Consider the following 27,197-nt stretch of genomic DNA (forward strand, 5'->3'; position numbering starts at 1 on the left):
TCCCACCACCAAAATATCGATCCAACCCAGCTTTTTCTGGAGATTTGTTCCTGCTTCTCTTCCCATGGTTTGCCTTGGCGAAATGCCCCAGTTCTTGCCATGTTCAACCCCAGCAGAGCAGGAGGAGCAGCAAAGCCAAGGGCCACACCCGATGAGGTGAGTCAGGCTGCTCCAGGGATAGTTCACCTCTAATGCCTCCTGCCTGGAAAAGCAGCTGTTGACAATTTGCTCACTGAGGCAGCTCAGAGTGACTTCTGTCATCATCTTTAATCTCTTAATGTCACACTGGAGCCACAAGGAGCTCCAGGGTGGGTTCGGCGGGGCTGAGACTGAGCTGTGACATAAACCCTGTGTCTGTCTGTCCAGCTGAAGCTGCCTAAGAGCTCCATTACAGGACTCACGGCTTGATCACAAACCCACCCAAGCCAGCCAGGCTTTCCCTGGATTTAAAGGAGTTTTGGACCATTGTCTCGATGACAGAGCCAGCAAAATCCCTTTTTAACACCCTCAGAGACTTCAGACTCCCCTGGATCCCATTACTAGGAGGGGCTGCCAGCTCAGGGGCTCTTCACGCCAGAGCCCTTGACAGCACAGAGTGGACAAAGCCACATTTGGGGTTTTTCCCAGGTTACACCATTTTCCAGAGTTTAGGCTTCGCCTGGCTCAGGCACAGATCACCCCAGTGCTTGCAGATGTGAACCTCCCTGTTCCAGGGAATACAGGAATTCTGCTGCTCCGTGTTCCAAGGAACAGGAATTCTGCTGCTCCGTGCTCCAAGGAACAGGAATTCTGCTGCTCCGTGTTCCAAGGAACAGGAATTCTGCTGCTCTGTGTTCCAAGGAACAGGAATTCTGCTGCTCTGTGCTCCAAGGAACAGGAATTCTGCTGCTCTGTGTTCCAAGGAACAGGAATTCTGCTGCTCTGTGTTCCAAGGAACAGGAATTCTGCTGCTCCGTGTTCCAGGCAGGGGAGGGGATGCTGAGAGAAAGCGTATGCAGGGAATGCTGAGAAAGGAGCAGAGGCTGTGCAGAGCCCTGGTGCTGGGCTCCTCCTGTCCTCCGGGCTGCCTGGGGGTGAGCTGATGCCCTCACTGGGAGCAGGAGCAGAGCCCAGGTTCTCTGCTGGCGTGCAGGGGCTCAGCTCAGTGCAGAGCCCTGAAACCTTCTCCAGCAATCTGCACATTCCTCCTCCCAGAAAAGCTGGCTGTGCTTTTGGGAGGGGGATGCAGCTGGAGCCCATGGTAGTGACCCAACTTCATTTAAATAGTTTGCCCCAAGTTGCAGAAGTGGATTATGCCAGGTCCAGAAATGGGGTTTAGATATCAAAGGCTTGGCCAGTGTAAAATTATCTTTTCACTTTGTGATCACAAACACTCACTTTGTGCAGCTGCAGTTCACAAACATCATGATCAAGGGAACCACAAAAGCCCTAACTGAGGGGCCATAAGGCAGTAAAAGCATGGGGTAAACACATGGAAAGAAGCTTCTTATGCAAATAGATTCATCTTAGTAGTCACCCTTACGCAGAGCAGATTTACACATTCAGGACTGCTATTATGAACAAAAGCAATTTATACTTTAATTCAGCAACGCCCTTAAAAACTGCAGTTAAACGAATGAAAACAAGAGAATCGTGACAGAGGAACACCCACACCTTTGTTTCAGAGTTGGAGCAAAAGCAAAGAGCCCGTGAGGAGGTACATGCTTAGCTGGAAAGGGACGGAGCACCTGAAGTGCCAGAGCAGCAGACCCTCAGGTTTTGTGTCTCAGGCAGTCCCTGAGAGCTGCTGGGACAAAGCTGCTCTGGTGGCTCAGCCGGGTCCTGTTTGAAGCTGGAGCAGCATGTCACAGGAAAGGGAGAAAAGGAAGAGTGGCAGAAAGATGAGCCCTACCAAAACCAGATAATTTCCAGTCTTTCTTCTTATTTTAGCTTTAGGCAGCTCAGACAAGAGGGACACGCCTCCCAAACCGCAGGGTCTGCTCGGAGCATGCACGGCTCCTGGCACACAAATCGCAGCTTGTCCCTTCCCCATGCTGGCAGTGACAGTGACCTGGGAGGGCTCAGATTCGCCCTGAAGCCTGCTCAGCCCCAGCACATGAAGAGCTCTCTCCTCAGCCTTCAACTGCAGCCCAAGCACAAACCAGCTCTGACGCTGCACTGTTAGCTAACAATATCTTCGGAATTCCATCGACTGTTTGGTTCAGAGTCTGAGCAAAGGTTTACACTGTTTTCATTTTTATTAATTTTTTTCCAATTTCCTATGCTCTTGCAGTGTCAGGACTGGAGAAATTGCCTTATTCCACAAAATCTTCAGGGGTTTCTGGAAGAAATTGCTTTCAACTTTACCCTTACAATTTAACTTGCCGGCCAAAGCTTTTGTTTGCTTTAGAGTTTTCTCTACATCCATTTTTCTGTACCTCTCCCAGCTCTCCATAAAACAGCCATGTGTCTGTCAGCCTTTTCCTGCTCGCAGTGTTCTGATCATACAACATGATTTTCTCAGAATAAATACTTTGATTTAAACAGATACCTGCTGAAGAGAGGTCCTGTACAGCACTGAGGTTCCATTAAAATCAGGATTAATCAGAAATTCAAAGACCAGGAAAAAAAAAAAAGAAAAGAAAGGAAAAAAAAAAAAGAAAAAAAAAAAAAAAAGAAAAAAAGGAAAGACAGAAAAAGAATTCTATTTACAGGACTGAAAATGACCAAGTATTGTAAAAGCAGCAATGACCCTGTCTGGTCATTTTTCTGTGTGCCAGGCCAGCCTCAAGTGCTGCCAGGCAGGAAATGGAGAAGGGGCTGCTGGGGACCCTGTGAGGGTGGCCAGGTGTCTGGATACAGTAATTCCATAGCCTGGGGACAAGACAAATCTCACTGTGAAAAGGCCACAGGTGCTGTCATTAATTTACAGGTTTCAGGTCTAACTCCCACCAGTGTCAGCCTGCAGCTACCAGCCAGATCCCGGGGGGTTTCTCAGAAGTTATTTCAGATTAACCAAATGGCATCTCATGATTAATTATTTTTTAAAAATATAGGATGTGAAATGAACATCTCTTATTTCCTATTAAAAAAAAAAAAAAAAAAAACCAAAAAAAAAACCCCAAAAAAACCAGCTCATTTTTTTCAATCAATCTGGATCGTTCAGTCTACTTGAAAAGGCAAATTACAGCTTGATTGTAGGGTAATTATTCTGGTGGAGATCACTTGAATGACTGCACTGTATCCTTTGACAGGCAGTCTCTGTTATTTGAACACTGATGTTATTTAATTAAAGGATGAAAAATATCTCGGGTGCTTCAGAACAAAAACTCATTGCCATGAATAAAAAATACAAGTGCAGAGTTTATATTTTGAAAAATAAATTCTCTCCTCCCAAAAATGTTACATCTAAGGAAAAGCAATACAGAACTCATTAGCAAGAGCTCATTATGAAGACTGTGAATGATGCTCTGGGTTATTATAATCAGATTATTATAATAATCTATTTAATCCAGCTCCATGACAGTTCTGTACAGATTATTTTGAATGCTTCAGCTGGCTGTGCTAAACCCGCTGAAAAATTCTTCCAATTACACTGACTAGTGTTAACTTAAAAAGAAAATGTTTACTGTGTTAAAAATAACCCTTTCAGCATTCGGGGGAAAAAATCCTTTATTTATATTTATATTCTCATTCCTCACATTTTGAGTCATGTCTCAAGATCAACTAAAGAAGGCCTTATTGAGGTGCCAGTGATATAAATCCTTGGAGTTAATGCCAATACTTTTATTTGTCATATTTTATTGGAACTGACATTTTTTTGGACGCTGCTCACACAATGACTTAGGAGTTTAATTTGGTTCCACTTGTTTTGCTGTTTAAAATAAATTAGGACCAGGGTGTGGGGATTTATTGTCCCTCCTGATCCTTATTTACTAACACTGTGCAATGTGAATTCAGCACTTCAGTCACTGTTCAGTTGTGCCACCTGCCTTCCCCGTGTCCTGGTCTCCCTGGGATGGGTCAGTTTCTGTCCTGGCAGCTGCTCCAGGGCTGTGTTCCGGGTCCAGGACGAGAATAAAGCTGATAGCAGCTTTTCTAAACATTTAAACATTTAACACACTGGTGTTTGAGTGCTGCTGATGGGTGCTGGTGCAAGGCAAGGACTCCTCGCACACCGGGGCAGAGGGGCTGGGAGGGGACCCCGCCATGGGCAGGAGGGCTGAGCTCAGCTCAGCAGCTGTGCCGAGGTGAGATGGCCGCAGGATCCCTGGGGGCGTCACTTGTGCTCCAAAACCCGGCAAAACAGGGCCAGCTGGGGCTTGGAGGGGCTGGGAGGTCTGGCAGGAAAAACAGTCCCAGAGCAGAGAGATCACAGGATGATCCAGGCTGGGCAAGACCTCCGAGAGCAGCAGTCAGATTTGAGGCACAAAGTATTCAGGGACAAAAAGTGACTGCACTGACATTGATGACAGCAGAAGTGCCCTTGCTGGTGGGTCTCCGGGGGCACAAAGAGCCCAGGCAGGGGCAGCAGGGTGGACCCTGCAGAGGATGGACACTGGAATGGGATGGACACTGCAGAGGAGTGGACACTGCAGAGGGATGGACACTGCAGAGGATGGACACTGCAATGGGATGGACACTGGAATGGGATGGACACTGGAATGGGATGGACACTGCAGAGGAGTGGACACTGCAGAGGATGGACACTGCAATGGGATGGACACTGCAGAGGGATAGACACTGGAATGGGATGGACACTGCAGAGGGATGGACACTGCAGAGGATGGACACTGCAGAGGGATGGACACTGCAGAGGATGGACACTGGAATGGTATGGACACTGCAGAGGGATGGACACTGCAGAGGATGGACACTGGAATGGGATGGACACTGCAGAGGGGTGGACACTGGAATGGGATGGGCACTGCAGAGGGATGGACACTGCAGAGGATGGACACTGGAATGGGATGGACACTGCAGAGGGGTGGACACTGGAATGGGATGGACACTGCAGAGGGGTGAATTTTTTTTGCAAAAAAATTGCAAAAGACCCTTGAAACTTGACTACTCTAAGTATAACGTTAAATGCCTTTCTTGTGTTTAGATCTGAAATAGTTCAGTTCACTGAAGTGCCACCTCAGATCTTCCTCCTATGAAGAACTGCATGCATGTATCTTTAAATGGATGACTCTAAAGTGATGTTGTTTCTATTTCAAATTAAACATCATGTATCTCTTACTTACACAGGATTTTTAGCAGATGAAGGTTGCTGGAAGTTTAATTAAAGCCAAGGCACAGTATATTACAAGATTTTCCCATGGACATCCTGCTGTTCCAAATGTCATTAACAGAGAGGAGCTATCACACTGCTAAGGGATCTGTGTAATCTGTAAATACATTACCTGGGAGGAACTGACACATCCAGTAACAAAACAGGAGCTCCACCCGCATTATTTCAGAGCTGATCTACTCAAATGTCACTGCAAAAGTCCTTCCTTGGCTCCACAGCCTTTTGGGTATTTTAGTTAAATCACAGCTCTCTTTCATGGCTCAATTCCCACGAGTTTCACAAACTGTGCCCACAGCAGCTTAAATCAAATCCTCTGAAGGCACTCACAGCCCAGCCCACCTTGGACCAAGCACAACAGAAGGACTCAAGGTTTGCACCTTGGCATCAAGATCATTCCCTTCAGCCACTAGTCATGGAGGAGAAATGCAATACTGGTGTCTGCAGGTCGTTCAGGCCAGAACTGCTTCCTGTGCATGTTTAATTGTAGCAATAAGCACATCAGTTATTGCAATAATAATGCAGTCGTTTTGGCAGGAAATCACTGAGCAGAATGTTAGAAAAAAAGCTCACAAATACCTTAGAGATGCCATAAAATGAGAGCACAAGAGCAAACGAAAGGAGTGACTGTGGAATCTTCAGGCATCTTAAGGCTCCTGTGCCTCTGTTACCTTCCTGCAAGAAACCTGGAGTTTCCCCCGATATCTTTCACTCTGTTCTACCAGGAAACAAAAAGATTCCAACAGAAACTCTCTGTTCAGGAAGCAAGCAGAAAGCAGAGCAGGTGCTGAAGCTCAGCTGTGCCCATGCCTTTTGCTGGGGGTGATTTTCAGTGCCTGACCCGCCCCGAGCTGGCACAGCCCAGCAGGTGTGATTGCTGGGCTGTGTTTGGCTGGTTTAGCACTCATTTCCAGGGATAACAGAAATCCTCCCCCTGCCTGGTGCTCCCCTCCAGGTGCATTCCTGGCCTGGCAGCACCAGGCACGGCCTCACTGCTCACATTTCCTGCAGCACAGAGTGAACCCTGGAAAATACTTACACATACTGTACCAAAGGAATGTAGGGCGAGATTAAATCACAAACCAGAGTGGCTTTAAATGAAATAGCACAGCAGGTTGTGCTGGCTGTTTGATACAGCCCTTCAGGATCTGACTTTCAGGGCACGGCAGAGGAACAGGAGGCAGATGTGAGGCAGGGAAGGAGGTCCCTGGCTTGCCTGAAGGCTTGTGCTGGTATCCCAGGTGGGGAGTGCATTCCTCCTCCTCCCAGCCCTCCAAACTGCTTCTCCCTGACGTGGAGCCTGGAAAATCTGGTCACCTCCACACAGAGCAGGCAAGGAGCCCACGTCCCAGTCCTCTCTGACATCTGGAAGCGATCGTTTGCCTGCCCGCGCTGCAGGAATGCTGCCCCACAGGAATAAGGGATTTTGTGAGTGTTATAAAAAGTTACTGGCACCACAACGTGTTATCACTGTGGTATAAATTACTGATGTGCTGTCAGCCAGGGGCCAGCAGGACAGCAGCCAGAGCCATCTCCCTGCCCTGGCAGAGCTCTGTGGGCTCCCCTGGCAGCCTTCAGCCTCGCCAGCGGGGTCCTCCCCAGCAGGGACAGAGCCAGAGCCACAGCAGAGGGGCAGAGCACGGAGCTGCAGCCTCACACCCTGATCACAGCCCAGTGGCAGCAGCACACAGGGCTTGCAGCACATTTGTCCCTCTGCCAGTAAGGTTTGCAGTGTAACACCAATTTTCATCAACAGAGAACAGAGCTGCACTTCTGCCATACTCTCAAATTAAATAGAGTACTCTAGAATACTCTTATCTATATTTAGTTCCCAAAATATAACCTACTCACACTCCATCACACCATATGTTTAAGCTGCACATTTTTTTCCCAAGTGCTCTGAAATTAACCCTTATTTTTAGCCTGTGTTTTCTTGGAGCTGGCAGACGTTCTGTCACGGGAGATATTGTCTACAAAATGTGAAATATTGCTCTCTGCACTGTCCTCCAGAGCCCTCAGCTGAGCGTGGCTGAGCCACCTCCCAGGCCAGCCGAGCCAGGCCACCAGCAGCAGCACAGGGGGGTGGGACAGGCACAGGGAGGGGACACGGGCACGGGGAGGTGGCACAGAGAGGTGGCATTGACACAGAGAGGGGACACTGGCACAGGGAGGGGACACTGACACAGAGAGATGGCACTGACACAGGGAGGGGACACGGGCAGGTGGCATTGACACAGAGAGGGGACACTGGCACAGGCAAGTGAGAGAGGCTGCAGCTCAGGCTGAGCCCATTCATTTTGTGTGCAGGGCTTGTCATAATTTCCCATTAGTTTGGAAGCTCCAGCCTTGTCAGAGATCCATCAGTGCTTCCAGGACACGTTTTTATTTTCAGGGCTCTATAGCTCTGGGCTGAAATGTCACATTTGTGGCATCATCAAAACATATAAAACCTAGTTCAGTCATGCAAGAAGGAATATGGGGGAAATAAAGGACTTTTATAGTATCATTCCCTTTTAACTTTTTCTCTGTCGTTCTAAATGCATTCCTTAGGCTTAGAAAACTGCACACTACAGAAAATCCAAAGTGGGGCAAGTTCTCCCCAGCAACTAATCCAAGCTTCTGTCATTACAAATATCAATCTCCATATCTCATCTGTGCAGTCTTTGCAGCAGGCACGAAGAGCACCTTCATGCACCCCGAGTGCTCCCCGAGAATGCTCCAGCAGGGAGCTGGCCTGGCAGAGCTGTCTGCAGCCCTGGTTCCTTCTGCACCCCAGAAATGCTCCAGCAGGGAGCTGGCCTGGCAGAGCTGTCTGCAGCCCAGCAGGACGCACAGGGAGGGCTTTAGCTGAGCAAACCCAGAGGTGTTTTGCTCCAGGTTCCCTCACCAACCATGACAAACGGCAAAAATTCAGCCACAGCCTTCTAACAAATGCTCAGGTGTGAGAGGGTCTCCTGGAGGAGCTGTGTCTCCCCATGGCTGCTCAGGAGGCCTGGCTGCTGAGCAGACACAGAGCTCAGGCACAGGGAGGCTCCAGTGCAGAACTGCAGCCAGGCACAGCCTGACCCGGGGGCTCAGAGGCAGCCAGGGAGCAGCCTCCTTCAGACAGGGGTGACTGGGTACCCCAGAGGGGAACTGGCTACCCCAAGGGGTAACTGGCTACCCAAAGAGGTAACTGGGTACCCCAAAGGGGAACTGGCTACCCCAAAGGGTAAGTGGCTACCCCAAAGGGGAAATGGCGACCCCAAAGGGAAACTGGCTACCCCAAGGGGTAACTGGCTACCCAAAGAGGTAACTGGCTACCCCAAAGGGGAAATGGCGACCCCAAGGGGGAACTGGGTACCCCAAGGGGTAACTGGGTACCCCAAGGGGTGACTGGCTATCCCAAGGGGGAACTGGCTACCCCAAGGGGGAACTGGCTACCTGAGCACCCAGAGCCGGCCCTGCACAGCCCCTGGGCTGCCCCAGGAGCTGCAGTGAGTGAAGCTCCACGTCCCTCTCGCTGCCCCTGCTCTCCCCTGAGCCTCCCCAGGCCCAGGGAGAACTCTGCCTGCTCCTCACCGAGAGCCAAGGGCAGCAGCTGCGCCTCCAGCATTTGGGCTCAGTGTTCTCCAGGCCAGGAGCCACCAGCTCCCGGCCAGCACTGATGCACTGCAGAGTTAGAGAGAAAAGCCTGAGAGGGAAATTCCTCTCAGGAATCACACGAAAATACAAGACACAGAAGCTTAGAGACCAAGTAATGAGATTATGCCCTACAAGACTGGCAGACCAGCAAATATCAGGATGAAATGAGTGCAGCAGGAAAGGGTGAGTGAAACGCTTCTCTTTGAGAAGAAGCACTGCAACAGTCCTTGTGTTGATTAATTGCCTTTAAACATTTGATCACTGTATGCAATCCAGTAAATCTCCAAGTGTTTCAACATATCTTTAGTGAAGACAGAGTCAGGGAATTATGTATAAAACATCCAAAAAGTAGTAGACACCTAGGAAAAAAGGTCACAGTTTCCTTTTTGGAGTCTGCCTTCCAGGAACAGTCTTCTGTAACCACTTAAAATTTGCTGCTCTGCTAAATATTCTTGCCAGTACATTTGTTTTCTGCTGGCTAGTTGATAGTTGCAGGAAGCAAACTCAAATTTTTTTAATTTTTTTTTTTCTGAAGTGGAAGAATATTTATGTGTGGTTTGGGTTTTTTTTAGACAATATATACTGAGTTCTAACTTTCCTCAAGAGAAAGCCAGAGAACAAGCTCAAATATGTAAATCTACTTCTGGGATACACAAAATACTCAAATCGAGGGAAGTAAGAAGCTAATCAACAGTCTGCAGGCTATGAAGAATCAAAATATACAATGCAGAAATACACTACATACTGAAGTTATGCTTTTGTTCCCTTGGGCACAGAATTTACCACAATAAAGCACTAAGTCTCTGCAAATTCTTTATAAATTTTTTATGGGAAATTCTTCTATCATTCCTCAGGTCCTATGTTCACAGGACATATTTGGGTCTGATGTTTGCGTGGTTCACTGTGAAACTCATTATTTAAAGTGACATCACATACTCCAAGATGGTTAGATAAGTGTAAGGTCACTCGTTCCTTAAATGAGTGATCAGCGTTAATAACGCCTTTTGGAGGAGCTCGTTCCCCCCGCGCTGCCTTCAGAGGATGTGGTGGGGTTTGATCCTGAGCTGTTTGCACACAACATCCCCTCTCATCCCCCAGCTGGCCACCCCAGGCTGCTTTGGCATCCCTGTGCATTTCAGCCCCAAAGAGAAGCTACAGAAGGAGCCAGGGCAGGAGAATCCCTGCAGGTGGGAGGGCAGGACTGTGCCCGTCCCTGTCCCTGTCCCACACAGCCCTGGGGCTGTGCTGGCTCCTGCCTGCACAGGGCTGGGGCACCCCTGAGCCTCGCCCAGCAAAGCCCTGACCAGGAGCAGGCTGAGCCCAGCCTCACCTGAGCCAGGCTCTGGGAGGAAAAGCTGCCAGCACCTGGTCACCTGCAGGAGCTCAGCCCCCAGAGCATCTGAGCTCTGATTGTTTGTCACCCTGGCAGCTGCTCCCCAGGGCAAAGCCCTGCCAGTCTGGAGCAGGGACAGGGCTGGTGCTGGATTTTCTGGAGCTGCATTATTCCCTGGGTGGTTCTCCTGCATTAGATTATTCCCTGGATGGTTTTCCTGCAACAGATTATTCCCTGGGTGGTTTTCCTGCATTAGATTATTCCCTGGTCCATTGGATTATTCCCTGGATGGTTTTCCTGCATTAGATTATTCTCTGGATGGTTTTCCTGCATTGGATTATTCCCTGGATGGTTTTCCTGCAGCAGATTATTCCCTGGGTGGTTTTCCTGCATTGGATTATTCCCTGGATGGTTTTCCTCCATTAGATTATTCCCTGGATGATTTTCCTGCATTAGAATATTCCCTGGATGGTTTTCCTGCATTGGATTATTCCCTGGCTGGTTTTCCTGCTCTGCCCACACCTCCTCCAGCCCCAGTAACACTTGGTCTGACTCCTGGCAGGTTTTCAATGTAAATATTCCTGCTCCTCGGAGGAATTTACATCCAGCCCAACGCAGCCCTGCCAAGGAGAAACACGTGGAGCTGTCACAGCTCCTTGGTCTAGGAGAGCTCAACACTGCAGGGCAGGACCAAGAAAGGGAACATTTCAGCCTCCTCCCCGTGCTCCGCCACTCAGCTGCAGAGCTTTGGTGTGCCCCTCTGAAATAGTGCCCTCGTGGTGGTGCCGTTTCACTGCCCTGCTCTCCAGGCCTGCAGCAGTCCCGTCTGGGGAAGTTTTGGGCATTTTGGAAGTGCAGTAACCTGGGAATGTCCTGTTAGTCCAAACTGGCACCATTTCACTCACCCTGCGAGCTCTGCTGCCCGGCTCCACAGGAGAACCTGGGCCACAAAGCTTGAGCCCATTTCTATGATGATGCTTTCTCCCCAGCTTGAGCAAGGACAAACAAAGGCCTTTGACTGGAAAAGAGATCATGCCAATACAAAGAGTTTCACGAATCAAAATCAATGGAAATCAGGACTCCAACATTGAATAAATCTAGGGGAAAAGTTTTATATGACTCACAAAACAACCATTACACAGAAGGTGAAACTGAGAAATCAGAGGTTAGAAGAAAAATCCAATACTATTCTAGCTTTTTAATTACTTGGAGTGCAAATTAATAGCATTACATTGCAAAGCTGACTTTCTTGATAAAGAAAAATCAATCCAGTTCTGAGGGCCTTTAAGTAATGCTCCTAAAAAATGACCATGTGTCTGCCATATGCAAAAATCAAGAAAACTTATTTCTAGGTTGAGGTGGAAAAAAACACAAAGAAACAAACAAAAAAGCTTTCTCCCAGATCTGACATTCCAAATCTTTTTGAGGGTAGAATTAGCATCCCTAAGGACAAATGGGAATCAGTAAGATTTCACCAGTGTGGCTGAATAATTACAGAATCACTCAGGAAAAGTAAATTCCCTGGTGTGTCTGGTTCTTCCTCCAAACTTATTCTTTTGCTGGCTTTTCAAGCTGCATTTGATGTCAATTACCATAGCAGACAGAAACAAGAAATGAAGAATACAGACAGCACTGGCTCCTGGAGTTCTTGCTATTGAAATTATTTAAAACATCCTCAGGCAAGTGTAGAAAATGCTGACAAGGAGCAGCATAACTCACACACAGTTTACTGTGAATCCATCTAAAGTGCCACAGGATATTTTTTTCCTTGCAGGTTTATTAATTAGCTGTCTCCCTGAGCAATCAGTCCATGCATTCCCTACCTGAGAGCCACGCTGGGCAAGGGACAAGTGCCTGCAGTGCCCCGAGGGGACGGGAGAGCTCTGAGCTGTGTGTGCCAGCCCCTCTGGGGATGGATGGGAGAGCTCTGAGCTGTGTGTGCCAGCCCCTCTGGGGACAGGAGAGCTCTGAGCTGTGTGTGCCAGCCCCATGGGCATGGAAGAGCTCTGAGCTGTGTGTGCCAGCCCCTCTGGGATGGGAGAGCTCTGAGCTGTGTGTGCCAGCCCCTCTGGGGATGGATGGGAGAGCTCTGAGCTGTGTGTGCCAGCCCCTCTGGGCATGGGAGAGCTCTGAGCTGTGTGTGCCAGCCCCTCTGGGCATGGGAGAGCTCTGAGCTGTGTGTGCCAGCCCCTCTGGGGATGGATGGGAGAGCTCTGAGCTGTGTGTGCCAGCCCCTAACTCCCCCATGGCACCCTTGCAGGGCAGGGAAAGCTCTGCTGTCCTGAGCAGCTCCAGCAAAACCCCAAACCTCAGCTGGCAGCAGTGCAGAGGAGCCAGCAGTGCAGGGCTGGCAGCAATGCAGAGCTGGCAGCAGTGCAGGGCACTGGCAGCAGTGCAGAGCTGGCAGCAGTGCAGGGCACTGGCAGCAGTGCAGAAGAGGGAGCAATGCAGGGCACTGGCAGCAGTGCAGAGCACTGGCAGCAATGCAGGGCACTGGCAGCAATGCAGGGCACTGGCAGCAATGCAGGGCACTGGCAGCAGTGCAGGGCTGGCAGCAGTGCAGGGCACTGGCAGCAGTGCAAAAGAGGGAGCAATGCAGGGCTGGCAGCAGTGCAGGGCTGGCTCAGCTGCTCCCTGTCCTGCCAGGAATGTGCTCTGAAATGTGCTCGGAGCCAGCCCATGCTGCCTGTGCAGCTGGAAGGACTCTGCTCCTCTTTTTCTTTCACAGAGGGAGAATCCCTGCTCAGCTGCACATCTCCTGCTAGCAGCTCACCCCAGGGCCTGCTGGCTGTGGATGCCATCATCCACCAGAAGGAGGGCAGTTCAAGTGCCTGGGGGACCGGGCAGCGTGGAGGGAACAAACCCCAAATGTGCCACCTCCTCTTTGCTGGCCTCTCTAGAGTGTGACTGCTCTGCCCTTCCTCACTCGGTGGAGTCCCTGTACTCTTTACAGCAAGGATTTAACTTGTGTAACACAGTGCCAAACTTTGCACTGATTTCAAAGTCATGAGCTTGATTATCATTTTTTCTTTTTGCTTAATTGTGGTACATTCTGCAAGAGTCACAGTTTCGATTGTGTTTTAGTGAAGTTCTCTCTGTCAAAGTCCATCCACTGAAAAATTATACCTTTGTTCTGCAGATGTGGGCAAGATTCATTGTTTTTCCTCAATCAATATATAAATTAGCCAACACTTAACTTGCCATAAAAATTAATTGGCTGCACATTGATTTGCCTCTCTGACGGTAGCACTAATATTTGTGTAGGAACGGGAATTGGTTCTTCCCTTGTTTTATTTTCTTATCGGTAATGATGTTAAACAAACCTCGGGGTGGGGCCTGGCCAGGAGCAAGAGAGAGGAAAGGAGGAGGTTTGGGTGAGTTTCCAGGCAGAAGTCCCACCGCCCCATTAAAAGCTCAGCCAGAAGTGAGGAGTGGTTTTGTGAGCGAGGCTGAGTTTGGGGAGAAGGTCTGGGGTGCCTGCACGGCAGCATCCCGGGAAAGCCAAGGTGTTCCTGCAGCTCCTGCAGCTCCTGCAGGACAGCCAGGAACAGGAGAGAGGACTGGGAGAGCCAGGAAAGAGCAGGGGAAGGACTGGGAGCAGGAGAGGGGACCAGGAGCAGCAGCTGCTGAAGGAAGGAGCTGATAATGGAGAGGAGAAGCTGCTGAAGGAAGGAAGGAGCTGGCAATCCAGAGGAGAAGCTGCTGAAGGAAGGGGCTGATGATAATGGAGAGGAGAGGCTGATAGAGGAAGGAGATGATAATGGAGAGGAGAAGCTGCTGAAGCCTCGCTGGTGAAGAGAAAGGTCACAGCAGGGTCCTGATGGGAAGCACTCACTGCACAAAGTGGGAGAGCAGAGGCAGCTCCTCACAAAGAGGAGAGGAGCAGCCGTTTAAGGATTCAGCGTGAGAACACGGCAGGAAAGATGAGCACCTCTCAATTCCCCAAGCACTGTGTTTGCTAAAGTGGACCACGCTGAGCAAAGGACTGAGATGGAACAATGCTGAATTAGTCCCGACTTGCAGTATCTTGGTGAAACATGCCTTTTATCCCAGAACCAAACAACTCTTTAAAGTGGCACTGCCCCAAACTATTTTTGAGGGAAAAGCAGCTGCATTAAGAATTCCCAATTTGCATCTAATCTTCATGAGAGGATTCTCACAGAGGGTGCAGCAGCCAGGAGCTCATAACTCTCCAGAACTGCAGCTGCACATGTTCCTCTTCTGCAAAGAGCAACGAGAAAATAAAGCCCTGGAGAAAACTCAAAGTGGTTGAAACTAGTGTGCAAGAAGTTTTCTTCCAGATGTGAGGCAATTTTCTCTGGAGTGCCAATCAGGAGTGAGGGATCCCCAGAGCTCTGAGCAGCACCCAGGCTGTGACTGCTGCCCTCCTGTCCCACTGCCTCACTGTGCCTGGCAGTTCTGGGCCCTCTTTGTACCAAACATGCCTGGATTTACACCCTCTGCTGCTCCTACCAGCTGAAAGGTGCCTGAAACACAAGAATTTGTGTTAGCTACAAAATGTAAGCAACATCAGCTACAGCTATGCCAAACTGTAACTTCAGCATGGCACAAATCCAGGTTGATGCTACGCAGCCTGTGCTATGCAGCCATATGGGTTTTACAAAATCCTGGTGCTGTTTGACACAATTTCCTCCTCTGCTGCCTCTTCTGGCTTTTTCCAGAGCACATTGTGCTGCATTTCAGCCCTGACATTCATCTCTTCTAAATTTCTGCCCCGTGCTGTAATTTCTTGGATCACAGAAGTGAAATGTTAGTTCTTCTCTAGTTGTTCCTGCTATGAAAAACATCTTGCTGGAAACAGAACTTCTTTCAGATAATCATTTTACAGAATGTACTCTTGCCTCACTACGAAACATCTGGGCAGGTCAAGACTGAGCTGTCTCCAGCCTCAAACCCCCCTCAGTGTCCACATCCTCCCCAAGCCCGGGAGGTGTTGGGGATTTCTGAGTTTCTGTGCTCTGGACACAGTGACTCATCCGAGCTGGTGAAGAGCAGAGCATCACTACTTTCTACATCTGTCCAAAAATGTCTGCCTGTCCCTGGAGTGGTCCTGAGTCTCAACTGACCATTGCAAATTGGAGTATTGAACTGCCTCTTAGAGGACTTAATTCAGGCAAAATTTTGCTGATGAAAAAGAGAAATGAAACCTATTCAGTGTTCACAGAGACTGTGCTGCAATTACAGGCGATACCCCCCGGCAGAGCCCAGCCTGCTCGCCCTGGTCCATGAATTAACCTGAATTAACAGGTTTTTATTAGCTCTGAGCTGACTCCTCAGCCCCAGAGCCCCAGCTCTGCCCCACGCTGCTCTCTGCCAAGGGAAGCACTGACACAGCACTGATGGATATTCCCTGTATCCTTCCCTAATTAATTAGACATTAGTCCCCATTTGGAATTCCTCTGTTTCAAAACGAGAGGAAATTTCCTCACCTCACCAGCTCCTCAGAGCCGTGTGAGAACTGCAGGCAATTTCAGAGAAACCCCTGCCTGAGGGGTTAAGCTGTCACCAGGAGTGAAGCTGTGGGATGATAAATGCCCTGTGAAGTTTTGTTTCAAGAGATGATATTCAGTTCACAGGCATTCTCTGTGTAACTACTTCCTAAAATAGACTTGGTTTATTCCAGCTTCCTTTTGTTTTCTGTTGCTCAGTGATTGGCATTTTTCCTACACACATTAGAAGAAGAGGAATTAAGAAGTCAGACTCAAACTTTATTAAAGAAAAACTATTTGTTTGGATTTGGTATTTTTTACTTTTTCTTATTACACTTTCCTCCGCTAAACTGAGAACTTTATGTAGAACAAACAAACAGCTATAAGAATGAAATGGTATCCACTTCAAATGTTCCTCCCATTACTGCAGCATTGTAATGGATAAAACAGGTTTCTAAGCCAGTTTTTATGCTCTCAGTTTAAACATATCATTCAATCACAAACTCAGATAAATAACGTGACTGTCACTCCTTAAAGCACCTACTTTACCACAGTGATCTTTTACATTTTAAATTCTACCTTTATTCCATGAGGAGCCCTGCTCAAGCAGAGGAAACTCCAGAGGGAAGAAGGGATCTGTGCTGCTGGCAGCTGGCAGCTCCCGGGGACACGGAGCCACCTCCCAACCTGCTGAAGCAAACTCACTTCTGAATTTACTTCTGTGAACTTGCTGAAGTCATTTCCCTAAGTAAATTCCCAGCTGTGTGAATTGATGTTGTCCCAGGTGGCTCCCTGGGGCTCGGGGCCTGCAGGGCCTCAGGCAGGAAATGCCGAGTCGAGCTGAGCAGGGCGCAGGGGACCCTCTCCTCTGCCTTTGCACCCTCACTTATCTCTCTGTAAGACTGTAGGTCACCTTCCTCTGACCCCTACGACTGGACAATTTCCAAAAGCCCTGTACCCTGTATAAACCCTGCTTCTGCCCAGTTCGGCAGAAGAGCTGTCCCCGAGACCTTCGCAGAAGATCAATAAAGACATGGCTGTGGAGCCTTGCACGGCCTCCTCTCCCACCCTGCCTGCAGCACCGGGCAAGCTGAGAGCTGGAATCACCAAAGAGCTGATAACCACTGAGAGCTGATAACCACTGAGAGCTGATAACCACTGGAGCTTGCTAAGGCAGCCTGCGGCTGGGAGCTGCTTGGGAGCTCACAGGCCGTGCCGAATGGGACCGGGCTGTCCAAACAGACTGGGCTGTCCGAACCAGGACTGGGCTGTCCGAGCGGGACCGGGCTGTCCGGCATCTATGCAGCCCTGCTGGGGACACCTGTCACCCAGCGAGCTGGGCAGTGGCAGTGTCCAGCAGAGCAGCTCTGGCCCCACCAGGCACAGCTGGAATGATCTATTCACCCATCCCTCCGTGTTGAACCTAACCATCAATTAAAAGCCAAACGAGCAACTGCACTCTGCGAGCCAGAGGTGTCGGAGGCAAATTCCAGGCGCGTTGTGATGGCATTGCCGAGCAGCCAGAGGAGCTCTGTGAGAGAAGCCAGCCCTCCTCTGACACAAACCCCAAGCACAGGCTGGGCAAGGAGGAGCTGAGCCTCCCAGCCCCTTCTCTGCTGGTAAACCAGCCATGAGCATTCCCCTTCCAGGGCTGGAGCAAAGAAAGATGCCTGACAAATGCAGCATTCCTGTGTCCCAGAAAAGGAAAACCCACAGGTTTGTGTGAGAGCCTGCTAGTAAATGATCAGCACTGCAGCACAGGGAGGAACCTGGGCAAACACAGCAAGTGCATTCTGGAAATGATCTGTGCAAAATTCACTCTTCACAAGTGCCCACCTCTAAGAGGCCTCTGGGGGCATTTGGGAGTTCTCAGTTTGGAAACTGTCAGCAAAACAACACACTTCACTGCTGGGCCTCAGGGATCCTCCCTGCTTCTGCAGCTTACTCCAGCTTTACCAGAAGCCCAACAGAAAGAAGATAAACCAGCTTGAAAATAGCTTTAAAAGAAAAATACGATAAAATATTCAGAAGAACATCTAAGAGATGTATTCTAGGAAATGTTTAAGAATTTAAATCTCTCCTTGCCGTTCCCATTCACGGCTGTAAGTGGGTCAGAGATGCTGCACTGCCTCCTCTCAGCACCTCAGAGTCTGAACCCTCTCCATTCCACTGACATCAAACCATCAAACCCCCTGTTATCTCAGTGTGGGCCAAGATCAAAAAGCAAAAACCACAAGGGAATTGCTGTTATTGAGCACTGCAGTGGGAAAGCAGCGTTTCATCCCAGTGTGTGCAGGCACACAGACCAGGGCCCCCAGCTCCCTGGGCACGAGCACTCAGCAGCCTTTGGCAGTGATGCAAAAAGAAGCCACAATGCTGGGGGAAACAGAATGTGGCAGCCACAAATGGCAACTGAACTGCCACTAAGAATGCCACCAAAATCATGGGAGAAGTACAAAGGAACGGTCCCAGGCAGGGAAGTTCAGCACAGCCCCGAGCAGCAGCTCCCTCTCACTTACCAGGGTGTGGCTGAGCTGGATGGTGATGAGAGGAGAGCCTGACAGGTTGGAGGACAGCTGGGGCAGGGGCTCCACCTTGATGGAGATGAGATAACTGCTGGCTGAGATCATGGAGCCTCTGTAGGCAGCAGCTTCAGCAATCCTTGGGGAGAAGCAAATATGTTAAGGGAGAAGAAGAACAACAGGTTTTTAGTTCATGCATAACAGCGAAGGAGCACAGACCCTCCTTGCTCCCTTCAAGCCAAGGAGTCCCTCTGGGGCAGCCAGGTCTGGCCCCAAAGGGCCCTTCAGGACTGGAGGCCATACACCCACAAAGTATGGGAACAGCTCTGGGCACCTGGGGACTGCCACCAAAGCTCCTCCTTCACTCTGTTCCTCCTTGCCAAGGTCTACAAGCCCTGCTCAGAGTGTTTGAGGGAGCTGGGGAGAATCCTGAGGAGGGATCCGAACAATTCCCTGAGCAAAATGAGGAGGAAACTGGCAGGGCCTTTCAGGCTGGCTGGTCAAACAGATAAATCAGTGTGTGAGACACACGGACAAAATGCACAAAACAAACACAGGAATGTACTTAGAAGTGATTTATAGCTTTACCTTGAGAAATAGATGATGCCCAGTTAGATTTGTTAGAGGGGAAGACAGGTCACAATACACACAGCTGAACTGGACTAAATAACTGATTCGTCCTGGAAATGAATTTATTCTAGGGGGAAGTCATTTTGCAGTACAAAAGCCCCTTATTTTAAGGTAAAACTTATGAGTTTGGCATTTTCACTCATTTAGGAGTAACTGAGACCCATTTGGTTTCAGGGTAGAATTTTTTACTCTCTCAGTAACAAGCTGCAGGATTAAATGACTGCTGTCACCTGTCCCTTGAGCAGGTGGATGAATGGGTGTTACCAGGAGAAATTTGAGCCTGGGTGAATTAACCACCAGCCTGGGTTCCCAAACACAGCCCACCTGGAAAGGGCCAGTTGGAAACAAATGAAAAACCACCTTGTTGACACCCACCACCTGTCTGCAGTGGTTTCTTGTTTTTATTTCAGAAAAAAAAACCAAAAACCCTCACGTCAGAGTTGAAATAACTGCACTCAGCTCCTTGGCAGGGCCACAGAACTCATTTAGCACAACCCCTCAGTTCTGACCTTAAAAAAACCCATCAGGACCAGAGATTGCTTCTGCTCCCAGAAACCAGCAGGGAATGGGACTTGCTCATCTGAAGGCAGAATTTGCCACTCTGATAGGACAAATTCAAGTTTAGATAAGGAGCTGTGAAGTTAAACTCATTATCCAACAGGCTGAGGTTTCTCCTGCACAGATTAAGAGCGTGGATGTTTTCCCACACCCTTCATCTGCTTGTTTTACCTTTAGAGACCTTGGTGAGGTTTGGAATTCACCGGAAGCAGGGAATGGTGTTTCTGTGCCTGCAGAGCCTTTCCCCACCCTGGCCCTGGGTGTCAGGCCCACGTTTACACAAAGAGCCCGTGAACGGCAGCAGGATGGGCTCAGGACATTGCTGGGGCTCATCTCCTTTGGGCAAAGAATCCCAAGCTGCTCCCCTCAGAAACTGGTATTTATGTAGTCTGAAAATAGCTCTGTGACTGTACAGCACTAAAGCTCCAAGAGTTTTGGTTTTGGTTTTCCACCACAAAAAAAAAGAAGAAGGTTGGGTTTTAAATTACAGGTGTTTGAGTAGCCCAGTGGTGGAAGGAACACAAAAGAAATTCTCTAAAACAAACTACTCTGAGAAAAAAATTATTCTACCGAAAAGTAAGCAAAAAAGTTTACAAGAGTAGAGCACAAAAAAGAAAAGCAAGCAGAAGAGAAGTGCATACTTATTTTTAAACCATCTTTGAGTACCTGGGGTTTGGCTCCACAGAGGAGGAATTGCTAAGGCAGCATTCCCTGAATTATTACCTTTTTGGATGCTGCTTTGGGCACACCTGCATCTACAGTTTACGGACGAGATCCTGCAGTGCATTACCCACTGCCTGGAGCAGCCAGGCAGGGCAGGGGCTCCCCACCCTGAGGGGCACAGGGAGAGAGGGCAGGGAGGGGAGGGAATCCCTGGCAGCACCTGGGAGTCCCTGGGAATCCCTGGCAGTCCTTGGGAATCCTTGGCAGTCCCTGGCAATCCTTGGGAATCCCTGGCAGCACCTGGCAGTCCCTGACAGCCCCTGGCAGCTCCTGGCAATCCTTGGGAATCCCTGGCAGCACCTAGGAATCCCTGGCAGTCCTTGGCAATCCTTGGCAGTCCCTGGCAATCCCTGGGAATCCTTGGCAGCCCCTGGCAATCCCTGGCAGCCCCTGGGGCTGGGGTGCTGCTCCTCTCCTGCTGGCAGCAACAACCCAGCCACAATTCCAGTGGGAAAGGCTGACAGTGGGAGCTGATCCATGCAGCCCAGAGAAAATCAAATGAAGACAGTCATGCACTTGCTTGGAGCACCAGGTGATGGCTGGCAGGAATGGCCTCGCAAAGCCCCTGGGAGCTGCACTGCAGAGGCTCACACAGCTCTGATTTACTGTATCTTATCTGCTAATGATTCCACTGGTGTGGCACATAGAGCAGAAGGTCTTTAAAGAACTGCCTGGTCTGCTGTTATAAAATTACCTTATGGGTTCCTAGGATTAGGATTCAGATTTTGTCTAAAGAGGGATGTTATGTTCTCTTACTTGTTTAATTTAAGTGCAAGCTTTATCTTCATATGGGCTAGGAAAAAAAAAAAACGCAATTTCCTTTTACGAGACAGATAAAATTATGAAATTCTAGTACCAGATCTGATGAGTGGAAGGAGAAGACAGAGAAAGACAAACATGTCGCCATGGAATCTGTTTTATTGCCACCTAAAATAAAACATGCCGTGCAAACTTTAATCCCTTCTGGCTAATGGCTGCACGCCCTCAGCACTGCGGGAGCAGGGCTATGGCTTGTCATTTGCTGCCAGCTGATAAGGACGTGGCTGTGCCCAGGTGTGTCACCACAGCAATAAACAGCTCTTACCTGCTGCAGGCACTCACCTGGTGTCCAGGGGGTTGATGTTATTGAAGAAGTAATGCATGTTGTGGTACAGCAGGCCCACGATGGTGATCCAGGCTGTGGAGAGGGAGCAGGGTTATTCCTGCGCAAGCAGGACAACTCTCCCAGGGCTCCTGTTCACTGAGAGCCCTGACCTGCACACCCCTCACACCTGGGCTTCAGCAGGGCTCTGCTTGCTCTGCTGAGCGTACAGGTGTCAGCACGCTGCCCAGGTGTCAGCACCCTGTGCAGGTGTCAGCACCCTGTGCAGGTGTGAGCACCCTGTGCAGGTGTGAGCACGCTGCCCAGGTGTCAGCACCCTGTGCAGGTGTCAGCACACTGTCCAGGTGTCAGCACGCTGCCCAGGTGTCAGCACACTGCCCAGGTGTGAGCACACTGCCCAGGTGTGAGCACGCTGTGCAGCACAGATGCCTCAGGTGGAATGGAGAGCTGCCTGTGCTGCACAGCTGCACCTCCAAAACCAGCTGCTAATTCATCAGTTGCCAGCTGTCACCCCCAGCAGCAGCAGGAAGGGTGGCAGGGCACAGCAGGGACCCCCGGAGCCAGCAGGGTCCCAGGCACCCCCAGCACTGGCTGGCAGCTGAGCAAACCCAGCCAGGCCACCATTCCCTGGGCTCTGCTTGCTGCCCACATCCCAGGTGATTTTGGGCTCTCCAGCAGCTGAGGGAAGAGACAGATGTGTGTTTTCTCAGAGTGAGCCTCACAGATGTCTTTTACTGTCCCTTTTGTCGGGTTCCAAGTATTTACAGTGTCAGCTGGTAAAGGTGGAATGACAGATTTTTCAGGCTGGCTCATCTGGGCCGTGTAGCTGCGATTGCTCAGAAGTGAGCTGCAGCTGGAAAAGAGTAGAACATTTAATGCCCTGGATCATTTCAGGATACAAAGCATGACAGTGTTCTGGAAAATCAAAGAAAACCTGTATGGTGAGGAACTGTAGAAGTGGGAAGGGAAAAAACTCCTCTCACTTGCTATTTTTGGCATTACAAGTTGGTTTGCAATTACAGTTATTCAAACCTGGGAGGACCTGCAGTCTCCAGCCAGAGCCCCTGCCAGTGCAAAGAAACAGAGCTGTCACCACAAATCAGGCAGACAGTTCAGTAATTATCAGAGAATTTCTCCCTGCAGGTTATTTTCAGCTAACTCTGCACTTTATGAAACAGGGATCGACCATCCCTCTCCAGAGGTGACTGCAGAGAAGCCTCTGGGTGAGCAGATTCTGGGGGCTGGCATTTAGGGCACAAAAGTCACATTTTCAAAGATTTGAGAATGGAAGTAGATGCTTCTGTAAATGGGTTCCTTCAGCCTCTGAGTAAAGCATAGATAATTAACTTAACATTGCTATTTTAGAGTCTTGGCTAAAGGTGCAGATTTTAGCCATGCTTCTGTTGGGGTTTTTAAATTTTTTGCATAGGTTTGGATTTCTGAGTTCTGCCTTTTTGCCGTGAGTGTAGTCTGTATCTTCATTCTGTTCCTGTAGCTGCTATTGCTTCAACCTGTCATTTTATAGTTTAATTTTAGACAAAAGACCAATTTTGCATGAAGGGATAGGTAATACCTGACCTGACATCCTAGAATTTCTTAAAAATAACCAGTTCGGATAATTAAAAAGAATAATTATGAAATTATGGCTTCTGTGATGTAAAAATGTGTCAGAATTAAATGGCTCCAGTCTCTGTTGCTCAGCTCCATTATTCAATATTAATCCAATTAGTATGAAAACTCCACCACATTAATTGCTCGTTAGCCTGACAGGACCACTGCTGCTTCCTCAGACTCAGTGCAATCCACAGGGGATTTTTCCAGTTACCTGGAAAAATAAAGTGAACCAAAAGCTGTTCTAAAGCAAAATCATTTTTTGATACCCTGCGCACATGAGTCCACTTCTCTCTTTAACCTCTTCCTTACCTTTTCCATGGAAAGCCTCACTGGGAATGGAAATGTAGCTCTGCCCTCGAGATGGAAATCGATAGTGGGACACATTCAGGCTCTGAGGATGCATTTTGACCACAGCATAATCTGCGTGACAGCCCAGACAAAAACATCAGCACATCAACAGCCCCTGCACCCAGCTCACTGCCTTAGCAGCCTGCCCTGGGAGCTGGTGCAGCATTTAGATTCTCCTGTGCTTAAACCCCAGATGTTTGCAGACCGTGTGGTGAATCCCCCAGCCCCTTTAGGAGAGCCTTTTGCCTCTGAATGCTCTGTGGCAGAGCAGGTTTGTGCACTGCTGCTGTGCCCCCCAGGCAGGCAGAGCAGACCTGCAGCACGCCTGCCCTGCATTTGCAGGCACAGTTTCAGTCCTGCACCTGAGAGCCCCGTGTGTGAGAGGCAGCAGTGATGGGTGCTCCTGGGGCTGCTCAGCTTATTCTCCCCTCAGAGGGCTCTCAGCAAGGCAAAGCAGGCAGCCAGAGCAGATTAAACACCTCTGACACCTGCAGCACCCAAAGATGCAGACCAAATTGAGGTGCCAAGATGCTAACCTGCAGTAAAATAAAATTCTCCAAAAAGGTCAAAACTATTCCTGTCATTTTCAGCCTCTGGCAAAAGCCTTGCAAAGATGAATGTCCCAAACCTGCAGGGGCTGACTGAGAGCTCTAGGCCCTTTAACTCTATTAGCACAACCCTTCACACATAACTCCAATCCTGAATTCCTCCCGAGTGACCCCAGGGAAGGCCAAGCACAGGCAGAGCCCGAATAACCCAAGCCAAGCACAGGCAGAGCCCCTCACCTCCAGCCAGCTCTGGTGAATAAAACTGGGTGGGATTCCTCGGGGGGGTGAGGAGCTGTGCCCTGTGTGAGCACACTGTGCCCTGGGCTGGCAGGGCAGCCCCAGCAGAGAGGGGAAAGGGGAAGGGAAAGGGAAGGGAAAAGGGAAGGGAAAGGGACAGGGAGCAGCCGAGCCAGCCCCACCTGCCACGGCCGAGGAGCCCTCGAGGGTCAGAGGCAGCGAGCTCCCGTCCAGCTGCAGCGACAGGTGAGCCAGCACCGTGTCGATGGTGTGGATCAGGCTGCTGAGCACGGCGGGGCTCTGCGGAGGGACAGACAGACAGACACGGGTGAGCATAGTGGAGGGACAGACAGACACAGGCGAGCACAGTGGAGGGACAGACAAACACGGGGTGAGCAGGGACTGAGCACAGCCCAGGGACAGACAGACAGACAGACACAGGGTGAGCCCAGCCCAGGGACAGACAGACAGACAGACACAGAGACTGAGCACAGCCCAGGGACAGACAGACAGACAGACAGACGCAGGGACTGAGCACAGCCCAGAGACAGACAGACAGACACGGGGGTGAGCACAGTGGAGGGACAGACAGACAGACACAGGGACTGAGCACAGCCCAGGGACAGACAGACAGACACACACACACAGGGGTGAGCACAGCCCAGGGACAGACAGACAGACACACACACACAGGGGTGAGCCCAGCCCAGGGACAGACAGACAGACAGACACAGGGACTGAGCCCGGCCCAGGGACAGACAGACAGACCCAGGGTGAGCCCAGCCCAGGGACAGACAGACAGACAGACCCAGGGTGAGCCCAGCCCAGGGACAGACAGACAGACAGACCCGGGGTGAGCCCAGCCCCGGGGCGCGGGGGTCGCTGCCCAGCCCGCCCGGGGCTCTCCCCTCGGTGTGACACCGCCCGGGCCGCCTGAGCCCGTCCCCGCAGCGCTGTTCGGGAGCAGCCCGGGGAGAGCAGCCCGGGGAGAGCAGCCCCGCTGCCAGCCCTGCTCAGCACCGGCACTGCTGGAGGGTTTGGACAATATCTGAACGCGGGCATCAGGTCTTTCTTGGAACACAAGCTGAGACGCTGCAGTTTGGCCTTTCCTTCATCTTTATTCAAATGCTCCTCAGTAGAAAAGCAACTTTAACCCTCCAGGTCGAAACGTGATTCATAAAATCTCAGAGTTAGTGCTTGTTTCAGTGGAAAGGAAACCTATTTCATCTGAAATCCACTTACACCAGAGATGATCAAGGATGTGACACTAAGAACTTAGATCAGTTAGACATCTTTTTGTCTCAAAAGCGCTTTAGGCTTCAGTGAGACCTCCCTGTGCTTTAGCTTCTCCTTCTCTCAGCAGCTCTTAAAAAGAGCTCTTTTCTCTCTAAAAGCACTCTCTCCTGAAATCTGTGTTTTCTTAAGATTCAAGCAAAAAACTCAGGAAATTTCTGGACTCACCCTGCAGGTCTTTCATCAGTGACAGATGATAAAATAAGTCATAGTGCCAAAAAGTCCCAGCAAGTGAAGTAACAGTGACAACCAGGTCTGTTACCATCATGTGATTCGTGCAACTGAAGGAAACCACAAATCTAAGCCCATTTGTCTTACCTCCGGGCCATCAATCCAGTCAGACAGCAACAGGAAGTCTTCAATCGCTTTTAAAAACGCCTGAAAGACAAATAAAACTCGATTACCTACTAATCAGCTACATCTCCTGGCAAGGACCCAGGGCAGAGCTCTGCCAGGATTTTTCTCAGCTCATGTTAAGATGAGAAGCCCCCTTCCACTGCAGTCCCAGATCCATCTCTACCTGCCAGCATCCCCAGCGTGCTCTGTTGGTGACTTCCCAAAGTGACAATTATTCTATCGGCAGCCCCAGCACCGTGTCACTCCCCAGGTGCAGCCACTACAGCTCAGGCTGAAAGAACTTACTCTCCTGTTTCATCTAAACTCATACGGCTCTGTAGAATCACAGGGGCTTGGCAGGGACCTTAAAAGTGATCTTGTTCCAGCCCCTGTCCCGAGGCAGGGACACCTCCCAGTGTGCCAGCCCGGGGCACTGAGGCTGGGCTGGCACTGTGCAAACACAGCCCAGGGCTGGGCAGTCCTGCTGACATGGAAGGGAAAAGGGAGCACAGAAATTTGCACTGAAAATTAAAAGAAAAAAACCACGTTTCCAGCTCAAAGTCATCCATTAAAAAGCCTTCAGAGAATGAATACAGCAAAGTTGCACTGTGAGATGTGGAAGACAGCACATAACAAACCGCAGTCAGATTTGTCAGAAGCGATTCATTATACCGGGTGTCAGTAATCAGAAAGTTTATTGCACATCACTTAAATCAAATTTCCTGGTGCTGTGAGGCGTAGGGCGATCAGGCAGAGATAACTGCACAGAAAATCACATGCAGGCTCAGCGCCTGCCTGTCAGAGAATTAGCTGCAGACAATGCAGAGCCTCAGCATCCATCAGGCAAATGACAGGGTCGGTGTGGATGATCAGGACTCTCCTGTGTTTACATCCCAAAACAGCTCTGCTGAAGATAATCATGTCCCACATTTCTGTCTGCCGCTAATCATGTCCCACATGTCTGTCTGCAGATCGCTGTCGGGGCACACGAAGCAGCCTCAGCCAGCAGGAACGAGCGCCCGGACAGCAGCGACCTGGGACACAGGTACGGGCTCGGGCAGGACGGGGCTCCGTCTGACACGCACAGCCCACGGAAATATTTCCGGAAAACAAAGGAAACAACGCATTAAAGCTTTTTAGAAGGGCTTTGGCTGCACGTTAAACTGTGATCCGTGAAATCCAAGCTTTGCAGTTTGCAAATGCTAAGCTTTTAACACAGTCTCTCAGTCGCTGTCCCTGTGGTTTTCAGAGGGTTTATTTGTGGTTTTTGTCTGAGTAAAGCGCCCCTGACACTCTGGAATTACCCTCAGGCTTAGGGGAACAATCAGCAGCGAGGCCGGAGCTGATTACTGCAATAATGGCTTCGCAGCCTGCTGAAATCAGGGAATTGGATGCCCATCACTTTCCAGCACTCCGTGTTATAACTTTATGTTATTGACACATGGCCCCTTGATCTCAGACTGCAGAAAACACCTGCTTGCTTTTTCCCCTCTGTGGGCTGGCTTGAATGGAATAAATCCCTTGAGCCCGTTCCAGAGGAGACAGTGACTCCACCATGTCCCTGGGCAGGCTGTCCCGGAGCCTGACAGCCCTTGCAGGGAAGGATTTTT

General features: G+C 49.9%; 1 protein-coding gene across 5 annotated transcripts in view; it reads right to left on the minus strand.

Moving 5' to 3' along the window:
• The window catches only part of LOC119707503 (adhesion G-protein coupled receptor D1-like), a 109,649-nt gene that overhangs the window by 66,629 nt on the left and 15,823 nt on the right, over positions 1-27,197 (minus strand). For all 5 annotated transcript variants that reach the window (XM_038152590.1, XM_038152589.1, XM_038152594.1 and 2 more), the window contains 5 exons: positions 25,570-25,629; positions 24,141-24,258; positions 23,135-23,245; positions 21,211-21,286; positions 18,196-18,337 (listed from right to left, as the gene is read on the minus strand). In XM_038152590.1, the coding sequence (XP_038008518.1) occupies positions 18,196-18,337; positions 21,211-21,286; positions 23,135-23,245; positions 24,141-24,258; positions 25,570-25,629 (507 nt within the window). The remainder of the gene's footprint in view (positions 1-18,195; positions 18,338-21,210; positions 21,287-23,134; positions 23,246-24,140; positions 24,259-25,569; positions 25,630-27,197) is intronic.

Source organism: Motacilla alba, chromosome 15, assembly GCF_015832195.1.
Source record: "Motacilla alba alba isolate MOTALB_02 chromosome 15, Motacilla_alba_V1.0_pri, whole genome shotgun sequence".
Classification (NCBI taxonomy): domain Eukaryota; kingdom Metazoa; phylum Chordata; class Aves; order Passeriformes; family Motacillidae; genus Motacilla; species Motacilla alba.